General features: G+C 37.1%; 1 protein-coding gene across 2 annotated transcripts; it reads left to right on the top strand.

Annotated features, from left to right (window-relative positions):
- Positions 1–10,762: 10,762 nt before the first annotated feature.
- LOC110850238 lies at positions 10,763–12,912 on the top strand. 2 transcript variants are annotated; one of them, XM_035851719.1, is made up of 8 exons: positions 10,763–10,840; positions 10,900–10,975; positions 11,041–11,673; positions 11,746–11,946; positions 12,038–12,067; positions 12,141–12,284; positions 12,381–12,444; positions 12,509–12,912. In XM_035851719.1, exons 2-8 carry the CDS (start codon positions 10,913–10,915, stop codon positions 12,661–12,663), a joined length of 1,290 nt encoding a protein of 429 aa, XP_035707612.1. In that variant the 5' UTR covers positions 10,763–10,840; positions 10,900–10,912; the 3' UTR covers positions 12,664–12,912. The 2 variants fall into 2 exon arrangements, with proteins under 2 accessions (XP_035707612.1, XP_035707611.1); XM_035851718.1 differs by having other exon boundaries at positions 10,769–10,975.
- Positions 12,913–22,145: the final 9,233 nt, after the last annotated feature.

Genomic DNA, 22,145 nt, shown 5'->3' with positions numbered 1-22,145 from the left:
CCTTGGACTTTTGGGGCCCGCCACTCCCCCTGCAGGGGGAGTGGCGGGCCCCAAAAATTATTTGAATATTCTACTAAGGGGTCCTAGAAATGCATCCATAAATTTTTGGCGACCACACCCCCTTTTGGGGGGGGGGGGTTAACCCCCAGGGGGTGTGGCCCGAAATTTTTTATATTTTTGTGATCAGGGACTCATTCCAACTCCAAATACAAAGTTTTGTTCCTTTAAAAAAATTTCTGGCCGAGATATACCAATTTATATACAAAAGCGTGGGTTGAGGGGGTGTGGCTCGTTTATGTGCAGCTACCCTGCCGAGTTATTCACGGTTTTTAGTAGTCATGAGAGGGTACTATGAGGGCAAGTTAATTAGTCCGTCGGGAACCTGCTCGTTTTACAGATATTACGTCGTAAAAACGTCGAAAACACTTTTTTACATTTTCAAAAACCGTCCACATTTTAAATACTTTTAGAGGTTTAGGCGGCATAGACTATTTAAGTTAGTATCAATAAAGTTCAGAAAGACGAAATCCACAAAAAATCTCAGTTCACCCCAAAATTTGTAATGTTCAAAAACCGTTTTTAGTCATATTTGAAAGCGTGAACCGTAGCAGCCCTTACCTTCGTATAACACGCGATTATTAGATTTTTTTCTGGGATTATTCAGTAAGGAATAATGTTAATCCGGGATTAAATGATTCCGTGACTACATTCAGGTTGTATTTTCGAGGGCGATAATTTCAGCTTAAACAACTCAATATTTTAAATCCACAAGTGAAGGAAATATATCGAATATTGGAGAAACATTGCATGTTTGTTCGGGATTATGGATTACCAATGCTTAATCCCAATCGGTAATCCAGGACGACTTTTGTCTTCCTCCTCAAATAAACAATGTCCAAGGAAACGACCATTGTCCTCCATTGGAATTAAATGATTAAAAATGGTGCCGAGAGCTGTGAGGGAAGGTGCATAAATTATGCAAAAATCGGGATTTTCTAGACCCCCCTTTAAGATGTGTCACTTAGGCACGATATCATTGGAGCCATAGACCCCGCCTCCCCCTTCTTGCTTGACATAATTTATGGACTTTCCCTGACCGAGGTCGACGCTGCCGATCGCACGCCGCCGAACGCCTTACTAATTTACGCGCCGCCGCCGCCGGGGAGAGTTATCGGCGCCCCCACGCCGATTTTATTTTAGCCTAAAGACTTAGATATAGGTCGAATTATAATTGGGAATGTCGAAATTTTGCCAAGTTCAAAATATTTTTGAGAATCACCCGAAGTTATCTCGGGATAATTTTGTACGGTTACCTGAAAAGTCGTGATTTTTGTAATGTTAATAAGTTCAATGGTAGATACGCGATCAAGGGGACGCCAAAATAATAAATTAAAATTTGTTTGGGCAAAATCCTTAAAGCATACAAATGTCTTCACGTGTAGGCATGGTTAGGGCATAATAAGGGAACAAGGACCGTTCAATGAAAATTCTGATTTGGAACTAAAATAATGACAAAATTTCGACATTCCTAATTATAATTCGACCTATATTCGGGAGCCCTAATTGTTTCCACGCCCCATTGTGCAGTTTTACCATTGTCGGCTGCAGGTGTTTGTATCATTGGTGGAAGGAATGCCTTGTTTTCTGGCCGGACATTAAAATCTCCCGCAATTTTGGCAAGATCAGACAGTTTTTCTGCTGTGAGGCCTTTCACCGAAACCGTGTTTGCAATCCAAAATTGTTCCGTGGATAGGCCGAGGGATGCCGCCGCGGTGACTAGAGGTGTTTGCATTTCGGCGTTAAGTTGTTTCAAAGATGTTATCAGCCTGTCCACCTTGGCGTCGCCGCACATAGAGTCAATTGCAGAAATTTGGTTTATGACTTCCGGAAATTCGACGATGGCTTCGGTTTCCCCATTTTTTTCGACAGCTGCCTGAAGTATTGGGTCAATACGCCCCGACGAAGCTGCTGCAACTAGGAGGGCGATGTAGTATAGGATAGATGAACTCATGGTTCTTTCTTATTTCTATGGCGTTGGTTGTGAAGTAGTCTTTAGTATGATGAAGCCGGATAGCTCGGCAGCTATTTTATACTCTGTACCGGAGACCTACGTGACAAAAATTGGGAAGATTCGCCGGTGGTTAAAAATATGTAGACGACAAGAATTGCACATCTGTTGTGTTTACTGCTGTGCGAAAGGAAAATAACGATCAGCAGAATTTTGCTGATCGTTAATACTGACTGCATAAGCAATTAAATACTTTGCACAACAAGCAAGCAGCGGTGAATATTAAAACCTTACGTCTGAACTTGCATTGTAAGGTTGACATAAACCAAATAAATTCGCCATAATCTGTCAGACACGTACGCAAATACCGGATGCTAAATAAATATTATGTGTTTATTTTTTATGTGCACGTAATATTGGTGAAGATATGAAGTGTTTCAAATTAATAGTGTGATAAAGTAGTCAAGGACTGAGAATTACTAGAATATGTTCGAATAATGACACTAAAAATTATGAAATTGAGTGTATGTTAAACCACTTTAGAGATCGTTGTTATCCTGAATCAGTATTACAGAGCACAAAATGTGATTTAGAGAACATTACCAGGTCGGATTCCCTCAAACCTAATAAAGGCTTAATTATGGAAAATCTGTCAATTCATCATCCCGAGATTTTGCAGAAATTCATGGTCAAAACAGAAACTAAAAAAACTTGTAGTACCTAATATTAACTCATTCATAGTAATGCCTTACTACAAATCTGTACCTAATCTTAATACAATTACTATAGATTATATATTGCAGGAAGGCAACAAATCTTGTCATGCGAAATATAGGAATATTTTAAACTCATACAAGTTTACTATCAGTTATAAGAAGGTAAATTCCATGAAACAGCAATGTAACTTTATACATAGCCCAGTACAGTAACTAGTACATATGTACATACTTACCCATGTTAAATAAGGACGCCACGGAGCTTTTGTCTCTTAGTTTTACAGCCAGGATATTATTACTATTATTTTGCCTCCAATGATAAACGCACATATTTTTAAGAAATCGTGATTTTAAATATCTTTTAATAGTAGGAGACAATTAAAATAAGGTAAATTTGTCTTTGTATTTAATAGCAGCAACATAATTAACTTATTTGTATGTATTTTTTATAGAAACTCACAATACTACACAATTATTCATATTCTGATTGTAAAACATCACATGCTTTCACTTAAGGTACACTATTCATATTTTAATGTATATATCATGCTAAATTCTAATTTTATATAATATTTTTGTCACTACCCTGAAGAAAATTTGTGAAACCGGTCGCTTATTGCGGTGAATAAACAAATATCATTCATTAGTTGAAGTGTTCTCTGCCTCGATTTTTTTCAAGCATAATTTAATATTTTGATACAAAGCACTGCACTCTGAGCCATATCAAATGTACTGTGCACATCCTCCGTCGCATCGATATCACCAAATTTCATTTAAAAACTCCCTAATTTGATTTTGGGTAGAGGGATCAATGTCTCATAGCAGTTTTAGAATTACATGCAACCACACCCCCTTGAAAAATTGGGGAAAATAATTGAGAAAGCCAATGCACCCTTGGTACAAAATGAATTAGACCCCAACTTGCATTTGGATTCCCCGAAATACGAATTAAATACGAATATTTTGATCCATCAAAAGTATCAAAATTTGAAAATTCGCGCTTTTTTTATCGACACATAAATCATTAAAAAAGTCATGGTCCCTGAATGAAGAGTGGAAATAAGGAGAAGATCTGAGGCTTGGTCGAGTTTGGTGGAACGAAAATCTAAATTGTGGTGCATAATGTTAATTGTGCATTTGGATGAAGAAGTGATTTGGTGGAGGCGGGGATATTTGAACGTTCCGTAGTAAACTTGTGATAGATTTGGATCGTCACAAACCGAAAATGAAACTAGTGCCAAGAAGATCGCGAAATAGGCAAATTTCGTCATTTTCGGGAGAAGTGAAGAAACGAAATAGCAGGTTCAAAAACTCGCTATAGATTGTGGGTTGTTGATGTATGATGTATGGCATATCTTATCTGTATCAATTGGAACCAAGAAATGGTAGGATGTTTTATCAAATTAAGCATTTATTTAAATTGGCAACACTCGTGGATGTTTAGATAATAAGTTGGATTGCATTTAACTGAGGACTGCTTGTAACTATGGAAAGTACACATGAGAGAATGTGTGCGTGAAATCGATATTTTTGAGTGGGAAGGGCTCTAAATTATACCAAATTGATCTTTATCCTTTGTTATTAAAAGTTTATGTAGACAATTTATATAACCTTTAAATTAGGATAATATGAGTATAAAGGTGAGTAAATTACTTATGTACAACGAACTTTTAATTTACCCTGTATAGAAGTATCTAATTGACGTATTCTGTCAGAATAGGTGTTCCACATGTAATGAACCGCTCATTTTCCATCCAAATACAAATGCGGTTAAATGGCCGTCGCCATAACAACTCTTAACTAAACAAAGCTTTCATCCTTCCAGCAGCTAAAAACGATCAACGACGAATTCATTTCATGTACACTATTTAAAGACAACACGTACCATGACTTTATAGAAGGTGGATTGACTCGGGTGTTTATAATTTGGTTACCTGTATCAATTGGAACGATGGTACGATACTGAAGAATGCATATTAAGTATTGGGTATTGGATAGCATTAAATAAGTACGTTAAGATGTTTGTGTGGGTATGTATATTATGAGTTGATTTCAATCATGGACTTGGAGACATATACATATGCAATTATGATAAGTATGTACATATTTATATACAATAATTATAAATTGCTTACGTTTTTAAATTATAGTAAAAGTGTGCCAATAATTTGTCCCCGTCAAATCCGGCCTTGACTTGCTTTATAATTAATTTTATGACAACTGTGCAGTTTTGGAAATATTTATCACTACCATCTGCCCACTACTTTGCAAATGGAGTCGGTAGGATGTTCTAATAACCAAATCATCAAATCATTTTTTAGTTAACCTAACCCAAGAAAAGACCACCACTTACAAGTTTTGCAAAACTTGAGAATCCAATTAGGAAAAGTGTTGCAAGACTTGGATCACAAATCAAAATATGTAATGGGGACCTCGTCTTGTCCACAACTCGCAAGGTTTTCCTACCCTAACAAAAACCTTCAACGTTATCAGAAGGCATTCAAATTCATTCCTTGTATTAGCGAGGTTCCACAAAAAACTTGGATTAACCATTACCACTGGGAAACAGTATGCAACAACAAAGCATTTTCGAGCTTCATAAGCTTATCCTAAATATTTGATAATAAATCAAATTATAGAATCTCAACGATCAACAAAGAATAACTAAACATGCGTACTAAAAGACACTCTTGTTGAGAAATAGAAAAAAGTTTTCTTATGTAACAATCTCCAGTGAATATTTTTCGTCAACCGGTCGCAATAAAACTTTTTTGCAAAATTATTTAATTCCAATTGCAAAGTATCTGAACTTCTAACAAAATGTGACAAAATATTTCAGAATAATTTGCCACGCCGAAGTTCGCAAAGATTCAACGTATGTGATATAAATTTATTAGTTACGTGTCAGCTCGATTATCAGTATTCGGTTTATAAGCAATTGAATATCCATTAAAATGTCGTGAAACCCAACCATAATAAACATCTATACCAAAATTCTATACTGTGTTCATGCCCTACACACAAAGAAAATGAAAATTGTCTCTTTCAACAAATACAAAAAATTATAGGTTTGAATTTGTTCGGAATTTGTAAGATCGTTCTTAACAAAAGAATTTGAAGTTGTAAATAAGTAAATAGTTTCTATTATAAATTTATTTTATCAAATGCCTTGGTAAGGTCTATAAATAGATATTTAGATAGGGTATCGAAATATTTGGAACTTGCACAAAATAAACGTATCTACATTTCGACATATCTGAACACTGAATCGTTACTATGTATAAAGACCTTCAGTCTGAATTTGCGGTTTCATCCTTTAACACTTTGCAAATAAATATTTACACGGATCCTCCACGGTTTCCATGCTGGGCAGAATTCTAGTTTTGCATTTTGCGTGGATACTTTCCCTCAGCAGATCATCTTCAATATATAATTTCCACATAAATGGAGGAACATTACACTTCATATCTAATTTCATTTGTAAACATAGATTGGAAATTGGGTTGCATGAATACCATAAAAGCAACCCATGTAGCCCTATTATCTTGGAGCCTTTTAATTCAAGTAAACATTTAAAAGCGGTTCGCCAATCTTTCCCATTTCCGCTAAGGTTTATATTAAAAGGAATCGTAATAATTTTTATTGACGACGAGTTGCTTACTATGAACTTGACCTCGACCGCCAAGATCATTTATGGAATTCATATGACGAGTAGGAAAATAATACAGAAGATTTCTTACACTAAGGAAAATCCGGACTACGTCATATTTCGATTAGATTCCAAATATCTGGGGTTGGTCAACACTTATTTTCTACATAGGAGTGAAATAACGTCCACATTTTTCTTCTCAACGGAATCCAAATTATATGCAATCTGTCGCTTTTGCAATCCTTCTCAACGTGCAATCCCCCTCTCAGAATTTCCTGACGGTGTGGCAACGACACAATCATTGCTGCGGAATCTGGAGTATAATTTACAGGGGAAATATGTCGAAGGCTTCGGCTCGATTAAAAAGTTTGGGCGGGATTTAAAAAATAGAAAAAAATGCATCGCTACAATTGACTTGTTCGAACATGAGCAGAGCCACTGTCTCTTGGAAGCCTTTTCGGCGAAGCACAATTTTACGACAGAGAGAGATTCTCCAAATAGGGGGATAGTGCAGTTGTCAAACCCTTTGCTAAAATTCCACTCCTTCGGTCAAGTAATACACCATATGAGGGGGACGTGGCATTACTGGTTTAATTATGGGCAGGTCCACCACTCTTATACTTTTGCGAGTGTGACACGACCCATTTCTTGGGGAAATTTGGACACGTTTCTAATGCCTTTTGACGCATCGACATGGGCCTGCTCTTTGGCCACGGTTTTTCTGACGGTTGTCATCCTTACCGCGTCACATTTTAGTATTGAAAATATGAAAAAGAAGTTGTTTTGGACAATTTCCGTTATTTTGGGTCAAAACGAAGAATCCGAAGTGAAAAGTAATCTTAAAAATTTGGGATATTTTATTCCCATTTGGTATTTCGTTGCCGTTCTCTTGACAAACTTTTATCAGGGAGCTCTCTTTTCATTTATGACGGCAACACATCCGCCAGCTGTACCGACTTCTTTGAAGGAAATATTGGATCATGGAATTCCCATATTCACGTCAACCCCTGACGAGAGAGGTTCCATGTTTAAAGATGTGATTATCGTTGATTTGATGGAATCTGTTTGGAAAGACGGCGGGTTGTTGGTGCGGCTAAAAAATGCGACACATTTAGAAGGTGGCATTGTTCGAGTTGCCACACAAGTAATGAAGGGCTTGTCAACCGAAACGTCAAGTGTGGTGACCTCACCGATTTTTGTAATTATCGACGATGTGAAAGTAATGCAATCCTTGTTGGTGGTGCTAAAGGCACTTGGGCCGCCACTTTTTGTTAAAAGTTACCAGCAAGCCCTACCCTTTACTATTAGGTCGATATGGGTCGGAAGGAGAAATGTGATGTTTCCAATAATATCAAGGGCACTGGCACAGCTGGAAGAGTCTGGTATTTACGGAAGATGGGAGAAGCTCGAAGATTTGAGGAAGTATAGGAAAAATGCGGAAACTGTGCTAGGTCACGGTTCGAGAGAATATCGGATCGTGGTTGCAAACTTAAATGCAGATTTAAAGTTTGAAATTGTATTTGCAGAGGCAAACGCGGTCAGGTTGGAAACTGTCGAAATTGTTTTCGCGTTTTGTTCGATATTCTTATTTCTCGGGATTTTGTCTTTCGTGTGGGAAGTTTACCGAGATAAAAACATTGGCGTGAAATGGGATAGATTATGGAAGTATGGAGCTTAGGATTAGTTTTAATACGTAATTAATATTTAATTATGGGTTTTATAATGAGATGAAAATATTAATAATAAATATTTATTAATTAGACATCATATTTAACTTTAACAGGTCTGATAATTACTATTGAAAATAAGCGTACCCTCTTAACAACGGAAGATGAGTAATAACAGGTAAATATGTTGCACAGATTAATGTCCAATATCCATCACGTTCGCAAGGGAATGTGTTTTTTTTTGTATATATGTATTCATAACATCAATTACTAGCAAAACATGACAAGAATTGAGCAAGATTAGGGAATGTATGAACAACTAAATTTTTCTTTCCAGTAGTAGACGAATAATTAATAAACTGTGATGTTATGAAAATGTGATCTTACTTGGCTGAAATAACGTCCACTTGTTTGTTTGTATGTTTGTTTGGGCATTTATTTACATGTTATTCCTTGATCAGTACAATTAAATGACTGGTTTCCACAAGTAACACGAAACAGAAGATATGAGAAAAGACGCTACGTACTAATTAAATCTTGTCTACTTGTCTACGTCTATTTGTGATCATTTATTCATTGCCAAATTTAAACTAAATAGGGACTAATAACAGTGAGATGAAGAAGAACTAATTATTGGTTCAGTTAAGTGTTCCGATTTAGCCGGCCAAAAGTACATGTATATTGATAATTGTAATTAAACAAAATTTAATATTTGATAAAATGCATAAAAAATTTATACATATTACTGTTTCTAATTCAAACCTAAAAATTAGTTTCAAAAACCAAAAATTTGACCTCCCTCCAGAATATTATGCAAGATGGCTAAAAACCGCAAGTACGAGAGGTGCGAGGTAGAAGCAGCCTACCAGAAAATGCCCACGTATAACAAAAAGCACAAATCCATTAACATCACTGACCCGGAAGCTTTCCAACAAGCTATCGGCTTCATCTACACCGAGGAACAGTTCAACGCATACGCACGCTACTTTGGTGAACATCACGACGGTATGATGACCCAGGACCTCATGGCGGCTTCCTTTGGAGCAGTGGATGACGCCGAGGAACTCATGAAGATCCACATCCTTGCTGTCGACAAGGACAAAAACGGACTCATTGACGAATCCGAATTTAAATCACTCCTCTCAACTTTACTTACTCATAACCCAAACTTCCCAAGGGTGGACTTTGACAAGTTTGTAGAAGAAGCGGACACAAATAGGGATGGCGTGGTTAGCATTGACGAGGCCGTGGCTTGGTTTGTCAACCAGGCAAAGGAATTTGAGAGAGAGATTTAAATATGTAAATATTGCCGAATAAAATTGTAATATGTACAATGTATTTTTTATGATGATTAAATGACGGCATTTCCTCACCCCGAACCGAGTTTAATCAATACGTTTATTTATCCTCTATCAAATTGTTCGATTACCTGGTATGGACGTAAACACTGCACAACGCTAAATACAGTTAAGTAATACAAATAATATAATTTACTACATAGGAAGTAAATTGTAACAGATTGCAAAGAACACCTTGGGTTTTAGATAGCTACAATTGTACAAGGCCCAAAAATGCACAAGTTTGACAATTTATTTCATGAAAAGTGTTTTGGTCCGCTCTTAGATTTTTTTATGAAAAATCAAACAAGTCTTCGTCTTCAAATCTGGTGAGCGGCTCGATACACTTTTCGAGATGTGGTCAAAATCTCACGAAAGTATCTCATTGAAATTACCACTGGCCCACGCCAAAAAATGCTGATCATGTCGTTGCCAACGACAAAATAATGATAAAAAGATACAAATAATATTCTTGCGAGACATAAAAATTGGGAAATAATAATTTATCCCTAAATTGCGATTTTCTAGGAAAAATCCACTTCTACGATTAAAGTTTGTAAAGTGTTACATTGCTGACTGCAAAACTAATATATATGTCTCCTTCAAGTAAACTTCAACGAATAGGAAATCAAAAATTATGGGCTCAATTTCAAGCGTTCGACAGAATGATAGAATTTTGCAAATATCGACGTCATTTGTGGGAAGGATCATGGTCATATATTTTATATACAAGCATATTTATTATATTGGCAAATGTGTTTTATGTATTTTTTTAGATACGTCGAGCTGCCGGATCGGACATGAAGCCAAAAGGGGAAAAACTACGACGCAGCCTTCCTTTCCTCCCACACTGAGTTGATGATCTAAAGGACTTGGTGCAGCACTTACGGTGACGGACCGGTTGGGGAGCAGAATTACGCCCAGGAGAATGACCAGGAGGATCGCCACTCTCAGCTCGACGATGCTTACGCCCATTATAACCATTTTTGGACATGGAGGAGAGAGGATTTTTCGACATATACTCTCCAATTATACACGAGGATAACCACCCCTCAAACTTTAACGAAGATCAACACTCTCACCGTGACGAAGTTCAATGTTCACCCCATTCCCACCATGATGTGGAGAACTTTGTAACTGCGGAGGAGGAGCGCATCTATGATACCAAATTGGCGATCAGTTGACCTTGGTGTGCACAAATTGCGCAAGATTGTATAATATATACTAAACTATGCATATCACCGATCATTACGTTGGGAATACTTTCACACTTGGAGAGTTATGATAGGATGTTGTTATCAGAGCTTATCAGAAAACTGATAAATGTCGAGTTGATATGATACACTACTTGACAATTTCCAAGTATTCATCATTCTGTAGCAATCCTTATTCACATCACGATTATGGTCCAACAAATTTTACTTTCACTACACGACTATGAACTGACCTATTAACAAAATAAAGTACGTTTCCTGTACAAATTATTTTATTTCAAATACGTTAAGTATAATAATTTTATCAGAAACATAATCACAATGGATGACAATCCAAGAAAATTCCGCGACAAAATTAAACTTCTTAATCAAAAGCAGGCTGAGGTATGAACATCAAATCGAGTGTAATAATACAATTTCATTCCTTCTTATATTTTACATTTGTCTAGGATACTGCTTCATTTGAAGAAATAATGAAGGAAATTAAAGAGACAGCGCCACGAACCTCGGGCTGCCAAATAACACCGAAATTGGAGGAGGAAGACCTGCTCCAAGTCACAAGTCGCAATATTAACTACAGCAGTTTGCCAAATATTCATTCCCTGTTATCCGAACCAGGTGAGAGATGTAGTAAAATAGGGTCTCGTCGTGACACTGGACCCGTTATACGCAATTCGCGATCCATAAAAAGGGATCACGCACCATATTACTGTGGATCCAACAGAATTACTAAAAATTCATGCAATAGTTTATCACCTCCACGTCATCCTTCATTAGCACGCACCAAGTCAGATTCTGCTCTTCATAGCTCCAGTTCAGTTACAGAACCCGGGATCCCTCCGCACGCCAGCAATGAATTAATCAATAACTACAATGAAAACCATTACTATCGTTCTGGTTTTGAAGGGCAAGCTAATTTTCGAAATGATTTCTGTACAATAATTCCTAGCAATAAAACGATGCAGAATAATTTTCCCTTCCAAACTACACCAAGAATTCCGACAACATTGGATCATCTCGTCGATTTTAGATTAGAGTTTCCTCCATACCATGAAAATAACAACTCACCATCATACTCTACCGTAAGTATCTGCTTGTATTATTTATGAAGTACAGTTGATTATACGGCTTTTACAAATCTAATGTATATTTAGAGGCCTTCCTCTTTCACCAACTCTCAAACTAGTGGATCACCAAAACTCCCATCTCCAGATATAAACCATGTGTACGACCTATTCCTCCAGGCTCAACATCAGCATCAACAACAACAATTGACAAAACTTCATAGTCAATCCCAGGTGCAACACTGGTTTGAAAATACAACTAACCCAGCATCCCAGTTTGCTGATAATCAAGTATGTACATATGTATATAAATACCAATTCAAATATCACATCGTTTGTTACCATTATTTCGAATTGAGATTTAGAAAAATATTAATCCTAGATGATGGCAGCATATCCCCCTCTGTCAAATGTATATGCAAACTTTTTTTTATTTTATTAAATATTTGATGCAGTATTCAGGAATATATATATATATTCTATAGATCGAATATCCAAGAACGTTAGGGCGTCAATTGTCGATCCCTTCAAGTTTAGTCGTACACCAACAAATTCAGGATTCGCCAGAATTTTATTACGTCCACCAAAGAACAAATGAGGTACAACAGAGTTTGGAGCGGATATCAATGGTTCGTCAAGGTTTATACTGAAATATGTGGAATTATTTATTGCTGTAAAAGAAGTCGCTTATTACTACAATATGTAAAACTTATCCAACTACATAGAATGATATCACGGGTTCAGCCACTACCACAATGTCCCCTGGCATACCCAATATTGTATTCACTGGTAACTATATCTAGTTTTACTGAGTTTTTCGTTCTAAACGTTACATAATATTTTTGGTGGGCAGATTTTTCCGAAGTTTTAGAAGCACAGCCTTCCAGCGAGATGGAATCCATAATAGGACAAACCAATTTGATGAAGGACAACCTTCACTCATTCGATATTGATGGTTTCAATTTTGATGACCTTGAGCATCAAAATATTATGTCACCCAATTCTTGATAAAAAACGTTCTGGAATAGTCTATTCGCAAGTTTGGAATCCATATCAATTTCAAAAATTATGCCAGTAATAAGATTCCTCACCCCAACCTGCTTCTCGACATCTTGAATTTTCTAGAAATTTGCCTCAAAGACGATTTCACTCCAACTAATTTGAGAATCTTTTAATATATAAACATATTCCAATATAAATGTTTTTGATATATCTTTGAAAATAGTATACAAATGGTGAAAATTCCAAATAAAAATATACCTGATTTCATCTCGACATGCTTTAATTGTCATGAAAAGGAACACCAAATACTCTAAATCATATCTTGTTCTTCGGCAACACACAGTTTTATAACATAAACATATTATGGAGAATTGTTCATTAAAGTGTGTCGTTGCGGAAATGGTGTTCATTTGCAATCAATAAAAAATTAGCGTTCAGCTCAGGCCCTTGGAAATTACTCAATTTTTTAGTGAACAGTAGGTGCACCAAATTAGCAACTTGTGTGCCCACATACAATTTTCGACAATATGAATATTTCCTGCATTTTTAAAATTTCAGTTATAATTTATATCGCGTACAATCTTCTTCAGGACCCATAGTGGACAAAGTGCTATATATTTAGGAAGAAGTCGAGGCCAGAATAAATTCCAACTGGTTGGAAATACATTGGGGAAGAACTTCGCAAACAATTGAAACTACTTTCAGTGCGAGGTCAATTGTTTGCATCTTATTTACAGCTAATTTCTCACTTAATATTTTCAAAGGCTGAGGCGACGTGTTCATCCTCCTACATAGTTGCTCTCACAATGGGCAACTATTGGTCCAATAGTATTGGAAATGCCTTTCCGTCGGCTAAGGCGACAGGTATCCTTCGATGACCCACGAAGTATAAGGGAGTGTGGAAGGGGAGAAGGTAGGCTCTCGGAGGAGGGAGCGTCTGGGAAGAATTGACTTCACTGGTTTAACTATCCTTAATTAATTTGGAACTGAACTACTGTGCTTTATGCAATATGGCTGGTACATATTTATTTAGTTATTTATTTCTCTACTTGAATAAAGCCCAACGTACGAGCAAGTTAATTATAAATTGAGACAATTCAAGTTGAAACCCTCAATCCTTTCGTGAATTGAAACGACGAAATCATGCTTGTTCATAAATACCAACAATTGCAATTCCATGCTTGTTCCAACTTTTTTACCAATGCTACATAATTATATTAATTGTCTTATATTCAACTTCCCAAGCTGGGTAAGGTCACGCGAAGTCTCTATATTTTATAAGTGATGGTAAAAGCTAGCCTGCTTTCGACTTCATCTAAACCGTTGTTGTTAAATTATTTAAATAGTTGCTGCTCTACTAATTAATTTTGCAAGTTTGACTTTAGGCTTACTGCTTACAATTCATTAGTCCAGATTTCCTTTTGTTTTACCTATATATTATCCAATATTATTTTATCCATTCCAGCGTTCAAATTTAAAAGTAATTATTTATTTACGTGTAAAGGCAGCAGTTGATCATATATAGCTACATACAGTACGTAATCCTTTGAATATTTAATGAAATAAAAACCCACCAGGTACAATTCAACCTTTCTAGTTTGACAGAAACAAATATTTAGATTGTCTAACCAAGATGGTTGATATAATAATCTGCAGATTTTTGTCCACGGCTTTGGTTTGGGTTACGTCGACGTTCATTTTCCTTAGGTAGAGGCGATAAACAAAACTCACCAGTTTGCTACTGTTGAGCGTTTAATTATTTATTGATTTGAGAAAAGTAATTCGGTACTTAACAAGCTGTCTCTTATTTGAACACCAACAGCTTACTGGTATATACCAACAAGGAACATCCAAGTTGGGATTTATTTAGGTCGCGAGTTATGTAGTGTTTTAATCAATCCGGATCAAAGCTAGTTGAAGGTCCAAATAAAAATTCATGTATACTAATTCATGTATAAGAACAGGATCTCTTCTTTAGTAGAATTATAAGATAATTAACATACATTATGTACATTAGTTATGTAGCTTTCCCATCTTATAACAGACGCCTGGCACCATGATAACCGCAAGAATTTTTCATTTCTTATTTACCGGGTTTTACTTACAACTTTCCATTAGTTCATCCTCGGGAAGCGAAATTTTCCCAGTGTTTGACATCGTCTTGGATGAATTTGTTCCCTGTGATATAATAATAGATGGACCGAACGTCGACATTGACTGGAACAATGTCACCCTACCAGCAAAAATCTTGCACTCTCGAGAATTCAAGATGTCTGGAAGTGCGCCAGAAGACATAAAAATTACGGCATCGCGAGGCCCCAAACATTGCCAATTTCTAGTATATCTTCACAACTTACATGTGATATACATATGTAAATTAAACTTTTCAATTACTTGAAGCCACTCACTCGCCCTCATTCCTTATTGTTTTAAGTTCCTTAATTTTCCCTTGATTCTCCTTCATTCATCTGATCAAGGAATTTATTTCTCTCACTCTCATTAATTCACCTTCTTCCCTTCATCGTGAATGAAGCATTCATTTTGCTTAAATGAATGAAGCTGCACAGGCATGTTTGGAACTTCTAGAAACAAATAAAACATTATAGATAAAAATACACTCTTTATTACGACTAGCCAATGGCGAATTTCCTGGTATGGATAGATTAATTGATTAAGTCGGCGCAGATAAATTTGCTGCGTAAATTTTTCTCTTCTAAACTGATGAAGTTAATCGTAGTTTCAAGAAATCATCGCATGGTCAGATGGATGATAAAATTAAATCCCACAAAGACCTTTTTTATTCCTTCTGGTGCTACACTCCAATACACGCATTTTGATGTATGGGAGATCCAAATCCAATGTAGGAAATTTTCTTCATGTACTGTTCCTAATGTTGTCTAACAAAGCTTAAGATATTCATAAGGTAAGTAGCATCTAAGCTAAGCAGGGGATAAGTTACATGTGCCAATTTTAGCATTTTCTCAAGATTAGCAATTTCATGTCAGCCTTAAGCACGAGATTAAACTAGGAGATTAAAAAAACTAGAAAGTACTTAATTCGTTATGTACATTAGCGGAATCTTATTTAAGTTAAACCAAAATTAATTCCCTTCGAATTCTAACATAACTTTGTTCTCAGGTCGGCTACCAACACGGCAAGTCTTAAGTGATTAAAAAACGATTAAAAAGCAATGGGATCATAAATAATACGCGAGATATATAATCTATTTTCCACACTTGTACATAGACACGTGCCAAAAAACAATCAATTACAAACCGACACGATTACCTCGGCAGAATATATTGTAAATATATAAGCTACTTATAACTCTTATCCTGCTCACTGTGCACTGCTAAGGGTCGGACCATGGTATTTTTCTTACTCGTAGATTTGTCTACCTTGAAATAAAACAACGCTGAAATCATTATCAACATTCGGGTTCCCAGCTATTTTCGATGATAAATATATTTCATATTTCTGAGAGGTGTATTAAAATCTCATAACAAAACTAATTGTGCACTTAAAAACTAACTCTTATAATCTCGTACTTGTATAGAAATCGAAATGTTACTGGTTAGCTTTCAAATCGTCCTTTCATTGATTTATTCCCACGTCACCTCACAAATTGTACAGCATTGCCACTTCTATCACAAATGGACTCATCGTGACGAATCTACTTCGGAAGATATTCATTCGTTCCATACCTCCGGTCAATATTATAATTCACTAATTTTCACCTGGTCAAAATTTAACGAACTCGGACCCTACAAGAAGTCCACACTTTCCATGATCTGGCCAGAGGTGGCAATTTCACCTAAAATTCCAAAATTCTCCCCTCCCTGCATCGCCATCCATATCCAACAGCCTCCCAATTTCACGCAACACCAGTATCACGATTGGCAAGATTTCTACCTCTTTAACTTCTACTTTGGACGATACAACAATGTTCATTTCCTCTTTTGGATAAAAAAACATATTGATTGGTATCAAAAAATGTGGTACGAGTTCCCATGCAAATTTATTATAGTTGGTTGGAACAATTCGCTATCTTACTTCGATTCTGGGTCAGCTGCTCAGTATTCAATCCAACAATTGATTCGAAAAGATTTCTACTTTACAAAATTCCACTATCCCAAATACAACTATAATCTTGGATCCGTCCCTCTACTAGATACTCCGTGGCCAGGAAATTGTTTAAAAAATATTCACCTTCGTAACACTCCAACGTCCGACTGTGAGGATAGCAGCTATGAGGTTGAAATGTTGTCATCTACCTTAAATTTGAGTATTGTGCCGGTTACATGGTGACCAGAGTGATGTCGAGCTACCAAAAATATTGCCGCGCCTCTTAATTGTCAATGAGGTGAACCTTATTGACATTATGTTCATATCCATTGCGACAGAAGCAATTCCAGCGGTTGAATACTGTAGTAAGCGTACAATCTTTCCTCTAACTTGGATTGTTTCGCTAACACCGTTTAACTACACGGTATGGTTCGTACTGTCCGCCTCAATCGTTGCAGTGGCGCTGATTCTGACAAAGGGAGAACTGAAGATGAAAAAAGTCTGGTTACAAATATACGTAATTTTTGCGTATCTACTCCGTCAACCTGTCAAAGAACTACCACCTGTTGTTGGATTAATCGCACTACTTTGGACAATTATCCCCACCGCGTATGAAACTTTAATAACGGGAAATGCCATTGCGCCATCTAAACTTGAAAAATATTATAATGTTCGGGATTTCCTTAATTCTTATTCCAAAATTGTTCACTACTCCGCCAGCCATTTTCCTATAGAAGGCATTATGAAATTCGAGTTTAAAAAGTATGATATCGAATCTAAGTACAATTCTAAATTTCAAATCATTTACGTGAAAAATTTTACAGATGAAGAGATAGAGAATGAGATGATAAGTAAACCGGTCGGAATTTTTGGCTACTACCAGCAATCCAATATTCAAATATATAGATGGTTAAATCGACGGAATAATGATAAGTGTGACATATTTCTCTCGGATCAACGACTCACGTACTATTCTCATACGTATGCACCATTTTATGCGGAAGCGTATAAAATTTACACAGCTTTACAAACTTCTGGAATAAAACTGCTTTGGAACGCTTGGTTCTATGAGGCATTGTATAATAGTAAAATTAGGAATGTTACGAACACGACGGAGTCGCAGTTAATATTTTTGGAAAATTTGGACAAATTCATTGCCGTGTGTGGAATTATTTTGGCGATATCCTTACTCATATTTTTGATGGAGTTGGGAAGAGGAGGAATTTGTGTGGTGACAAGGTATAGAAGAGTTGGGGATAATGGGAGATGCAGAGTGAGAATTGAGGTAGCGTTACGGGAGATGTAATAGGGCCTCTGGATGGTTAAGATCGTTACGCAATTATTTTTATGTTACAAGTGTTTAAGATAAGATCTTATTTAACTTGTATACTTAAGATTTCTCTCATCAGCAAATTTCAGCCATAGAAACTAATCCGTGGCTAACTGCATAAACATTTCCAAGGTTGGTGATACATAACTGGATCACCGCAATACATAATATAAACAACCAAGGACTCAAATTAACCAAACCTTTAAAACTTTTAAATCTGTTTTTTTTCATGTCGGCCATCAACACGAAAAGTCTTAAGTGATTAAAAAAGCGACACAAATCCGGACCAGAAAACGCAAACAATTACATGTTTACCATCTTTGTATGACATATCGTCGTACTAATTCTAAAAAGACCTATCTCATTTCTCTTCTTAATTTTAAAAAGACTTATCTCATCTATCTCCTTAATTTTAAAAAGACCTATCTCACCTCTCTTCTTAATTTTAAAAAGACCTATCTCATCTCTTTTATTAATTTTAAAACGAGCTACGGTACCTATGTCCAAAAAAACTATGCAAAATTCATGTGCAAGTCAAATACTATTAATTCTTACTAATTCTTAACAAAATGTAAACTGAAATAGGAGTATTCTAATATGCTTATCATACATGTAGTTTTAACTTATTTTTGCGCCATTCTGAACACGGAATTTAATCTAATATGAGACTTAATTGGTTTTTATTAAATTCATATTTTTAACAAATTGAAAATAAAATCTTGCTACCATATATCACTAAAAGTATTGTGGGGTTCAATAGGACGTCTCGATGGCGGAATTCTTGAATAAATCATCTACGATATTTTTTAAGACCGTAGAAATTCGCAAATTTCCTACTTTCATTTTCTAAATGTATAAATCATAATAATAGACAATGTCAGATTCTGAAATCGAATCAGATTCCTCGGAATGGTCTTATCAGGGGACCACTGAGGAAGAAGAAGACACCGACAGTGGTGACATATTTTCAATCGACGAGGTCGTCGAAGCCTCGGGGGTTGGTTTGGGTAATTATTTCATTATTTCAAGAAACATTAAAATATTAATATCGTTTATGAAATTACAGATACTCTTATAAATTACGGAGGTGGGACAGAGGTATTGGACTCGAATCAGTTAAATCGTAATTTCGTGATGTTTTTTATCTAGATCTGTTGGAATTAAACTTATTGATTCCAGGTTGCTAGCTACTACTGTATGTAAGAAATTAAATACTCATGATAGTTGTATTACTATTCTAGATTCCGCCCGACCCATGTGATCCAATATTAGCAGAGACGCCGTCATTCCACCAGCGAGTAATAAAATTAATTAATTCTGACTAAGCTTGGGTAGTAATTATTCTTCTATATTTTCAGATTGAAAATTTGGATGGCGTAGAAAACGAGTTTCACGGGGATATGACTCTGAAAAGGAAAAGACTAAAAAAACCAGATAAAAGCACCTGGAGCGTGGAGCAGCAAAAAATGAGAAGAATGAAGGGCGATGCATACTTCGGAATTCGTCGTACAAAGAACAATCCCTCGTCGTCAAATTTGTGCCAGCAAAAACCTCCAAGATCAATCGGATCATCGTGTGACTCGCCAAAATGTAAGACATATAAGAATCGACATTGTCAAAAATTTTCGGAATCTCGTCGCCGAGTACTTTTTGATAGTTTTTGGAAAGAAATGGATTGGGGTCAGAAGCATGCCTATGTTCTATCCCTCGTCGACACAATTTCCCCAAAACAGGAGACAAAAAAAGGTGGAGGGTCTCTAGATCAACTACTTTTATTTTCTATCTAAAATTGGATGGTGAGAAGCATCAGGTGGAGTTCCTCTTTGACTTCCTCTCGTGCATGACGTGTCCCTCTCTCGCTCTGCAACTGGATCCTCTTCAATCTGGGTCTCGGGTGTGCCAGGGCGTGTAAAGTGTGTCCCAAGGCCTTATCGCCATGTGAGCCTCGTCCACTCACACCCCCCACCTGCGTGCCTGGTGACACCCCCTGCCACACCCGTCCCAGCAACGACAAGCTGTGCCATCAGGCGAAGATGGATTCACCGGACCATGTGCACGGGAGGATCTACGTCTTGGAGGACTCCCCCAGGTAGGTCATTTGTTTGGTATGTCGGGGTGGTGACCGTGGGGGGTGGTTGATGGAAGAGTGAGGACGGGATCGTGTATGGCGGTGGGCAGTGTAGTCGGGCCTACGGGGGTCCCATGACCCGGTTGTGCTGCGAGGGGTGAAGGGGCAAGTGGGTAGTGTCGCTCGGCTCCGGCCATAATGCATGGTCGCGAAGGGGACACGTAGCCCGAGCCCGAAAGGGCGCTAGGGTATTTCGTGGTCCGTGGATGCCCCGCCCAACAACCTTCACTCGTCTTGCTTCCGCCTGCACGGCTCCGTCTTCATTTGGATATCTCCACATTCCTGTGGAATCTGCCTATGATCTCTATCATTGATTGGCCTATCTGGTGTCTTGGTAGCAGACCCGAATGGACCTCTGGGCATTCCCAGAGGTGATAGTGGTTTTCCTAGCTCTCCACCATAGCTAGGTTTTCCCACTATTCCTCTGACTACATTTAAATCTATTTACATATGTACATTTACACTTTATTCTGTACAAACTATCATGTAGCGATATGGGCTGCGGCCATCGTTTGAATGAAATAAATTTGATTGATTGATTGATTGAGAAGCATCAGGTGTGTCGAAATATGTTTCTGAATACATTAGGAATTAAATACAATCAATTGCGGTACTGGTTGAAGAAGCAACAAATTGCTCGCAAATTGCTCGCAAACCAAGACAAAGGGGACCTTACAACAAAACCGGGGATGATAAAGACCAAGATCTTCGTGAATACTTGAACAGGTTGCCAAAACTTCCATCACATTATTGTCGTCAAAGTAGTTCTAAATTATATCTCGAGCCTGTGTTTACATCTAAAACTAAGCTGTACTTGGAATATTCTACAAATATGAAAAATTGTAACAAGAAACCATTGTCGTATCCAAAATTCTATTCGATTTTTGACGACATGAATATTGGACTATACCAGCCTAAGAAAGATCAATGTGACGTGTGTTCTGCCCATGAAGCTGGAAATATTGGTGACGAAATTTGGAAAATGCATTTACAAAATAAACCGTTGTAACGTTAGAAGTAGCTCACCCTGTAGAATTAGTTTGACATTATTTTGCACCAATGGTGCAGAATAGGACAGATCCACAATTTGGACTTAATTTTGCGTTAATGGTGCATAATAAGCGGACAAAAGATATACATAATTGTGATATAATTTTGCACCAATGGTGGAAAATAAACGAGGGAAAACGAGGCATAATTTTGACATGAAATCTTGACAAATTTAAAGTAAAAATTGTAGTTATTTCTTCCGGTTCGTCTGCATTTTTGGTGCGTTTTGTGTCTATTCCCTCAATTGTTTGGCATCATTTTAAGTCACCGATTGTTCGATATCAGTAGTGCTAATAATTCGGTCACGAATGCCAATAACTCGCTATAATTAGCATCAATTGATGCAAAAGAGTCGTTAACAGACAGACAGACAGACAGACAGACAGACAGACAGACAGACAGACAGACAGACAGACGGACAAGAGGAATTCAATAGCTCGTCTGCTACGCAGGGTGAGCTAATAAGGACGACGCACGTGACGCTAAGGGAGCAGACAAACAAAATGCTGTCAATGGGAAATGCCACGTATTAGTGATGGACGACCAGGCCGGCAAAATCGCCCCACTTCTCAATGCAAGTGCATGTTATTACAAGACCAAGCTTGTGGTACATAACTTCACCATTTATGACCTAAAAAGTCACGATGCGAGATGCTGCCTATGGGACGAGTCAGAAGGAGAGTTAGTGGCGTCAGTTTTTGCAACGTGCTTAATTAAGTACATCGAAGAGAAGTTTACAGATGATCTCCCAATCATTATTTATAGTGATGGATGTACCAATCAAAACAGAAACGTCATGATGGCGAACGCATTGTTGGATCACGCAACTAAACATGGAAAAATTATCACACAAAAATTTTTGGAAAAGGGGTACACACAAATGGAGGTTGACTCGGTACACAGCGCCATAGAATG

The sequence above is a fragment of the Folsomia candida genome, unplaced genomic scaffold, assembly GCF_002217175.1.
Source record: "Folsomia candida strain VU population unplaced genomic scaffold, ASM221717v1 Fcan01_Sc005, whole genome shotgun sequence".
In the NCBI taxonomy this organism is placed as follows: domain Eukaryota; kingdom Metazoa; phylum Arthropoda; class Collembola; order Entomobryomorpha; family Isotomidae; genus Folsomia; species Folsomia candida.
The sequence above is the reverse complement of the archived record's forward strand: the minus strand, read 5'-3'. Positions and strand labels throughout refer to the sequence as shown.

Bases quoted from the DNA above. Each gene is read 5' to 3' on its own strand.
- LOC110850238 (XM_035851719.1), top strand. From the start codon at position 10,913: ATGGATGACAATCCAAGAAAATTCCGCGACAAAATTAAACTTCTTAAT. The intron at 11,947-12,037 runs GTATGTACATAT...TATTAATCCTAG, and splicing joins CCCAGTTTGCTGATAATCAA to ATGATGGCAGCATATCCCCC. The intron at 12,068-12,140 runs GTATATGCAAAC...TATATTCTATAG, and splicing joins CATATCCCCCTCTGTCAAAT to ATCGAATATCCAAGAACGTT.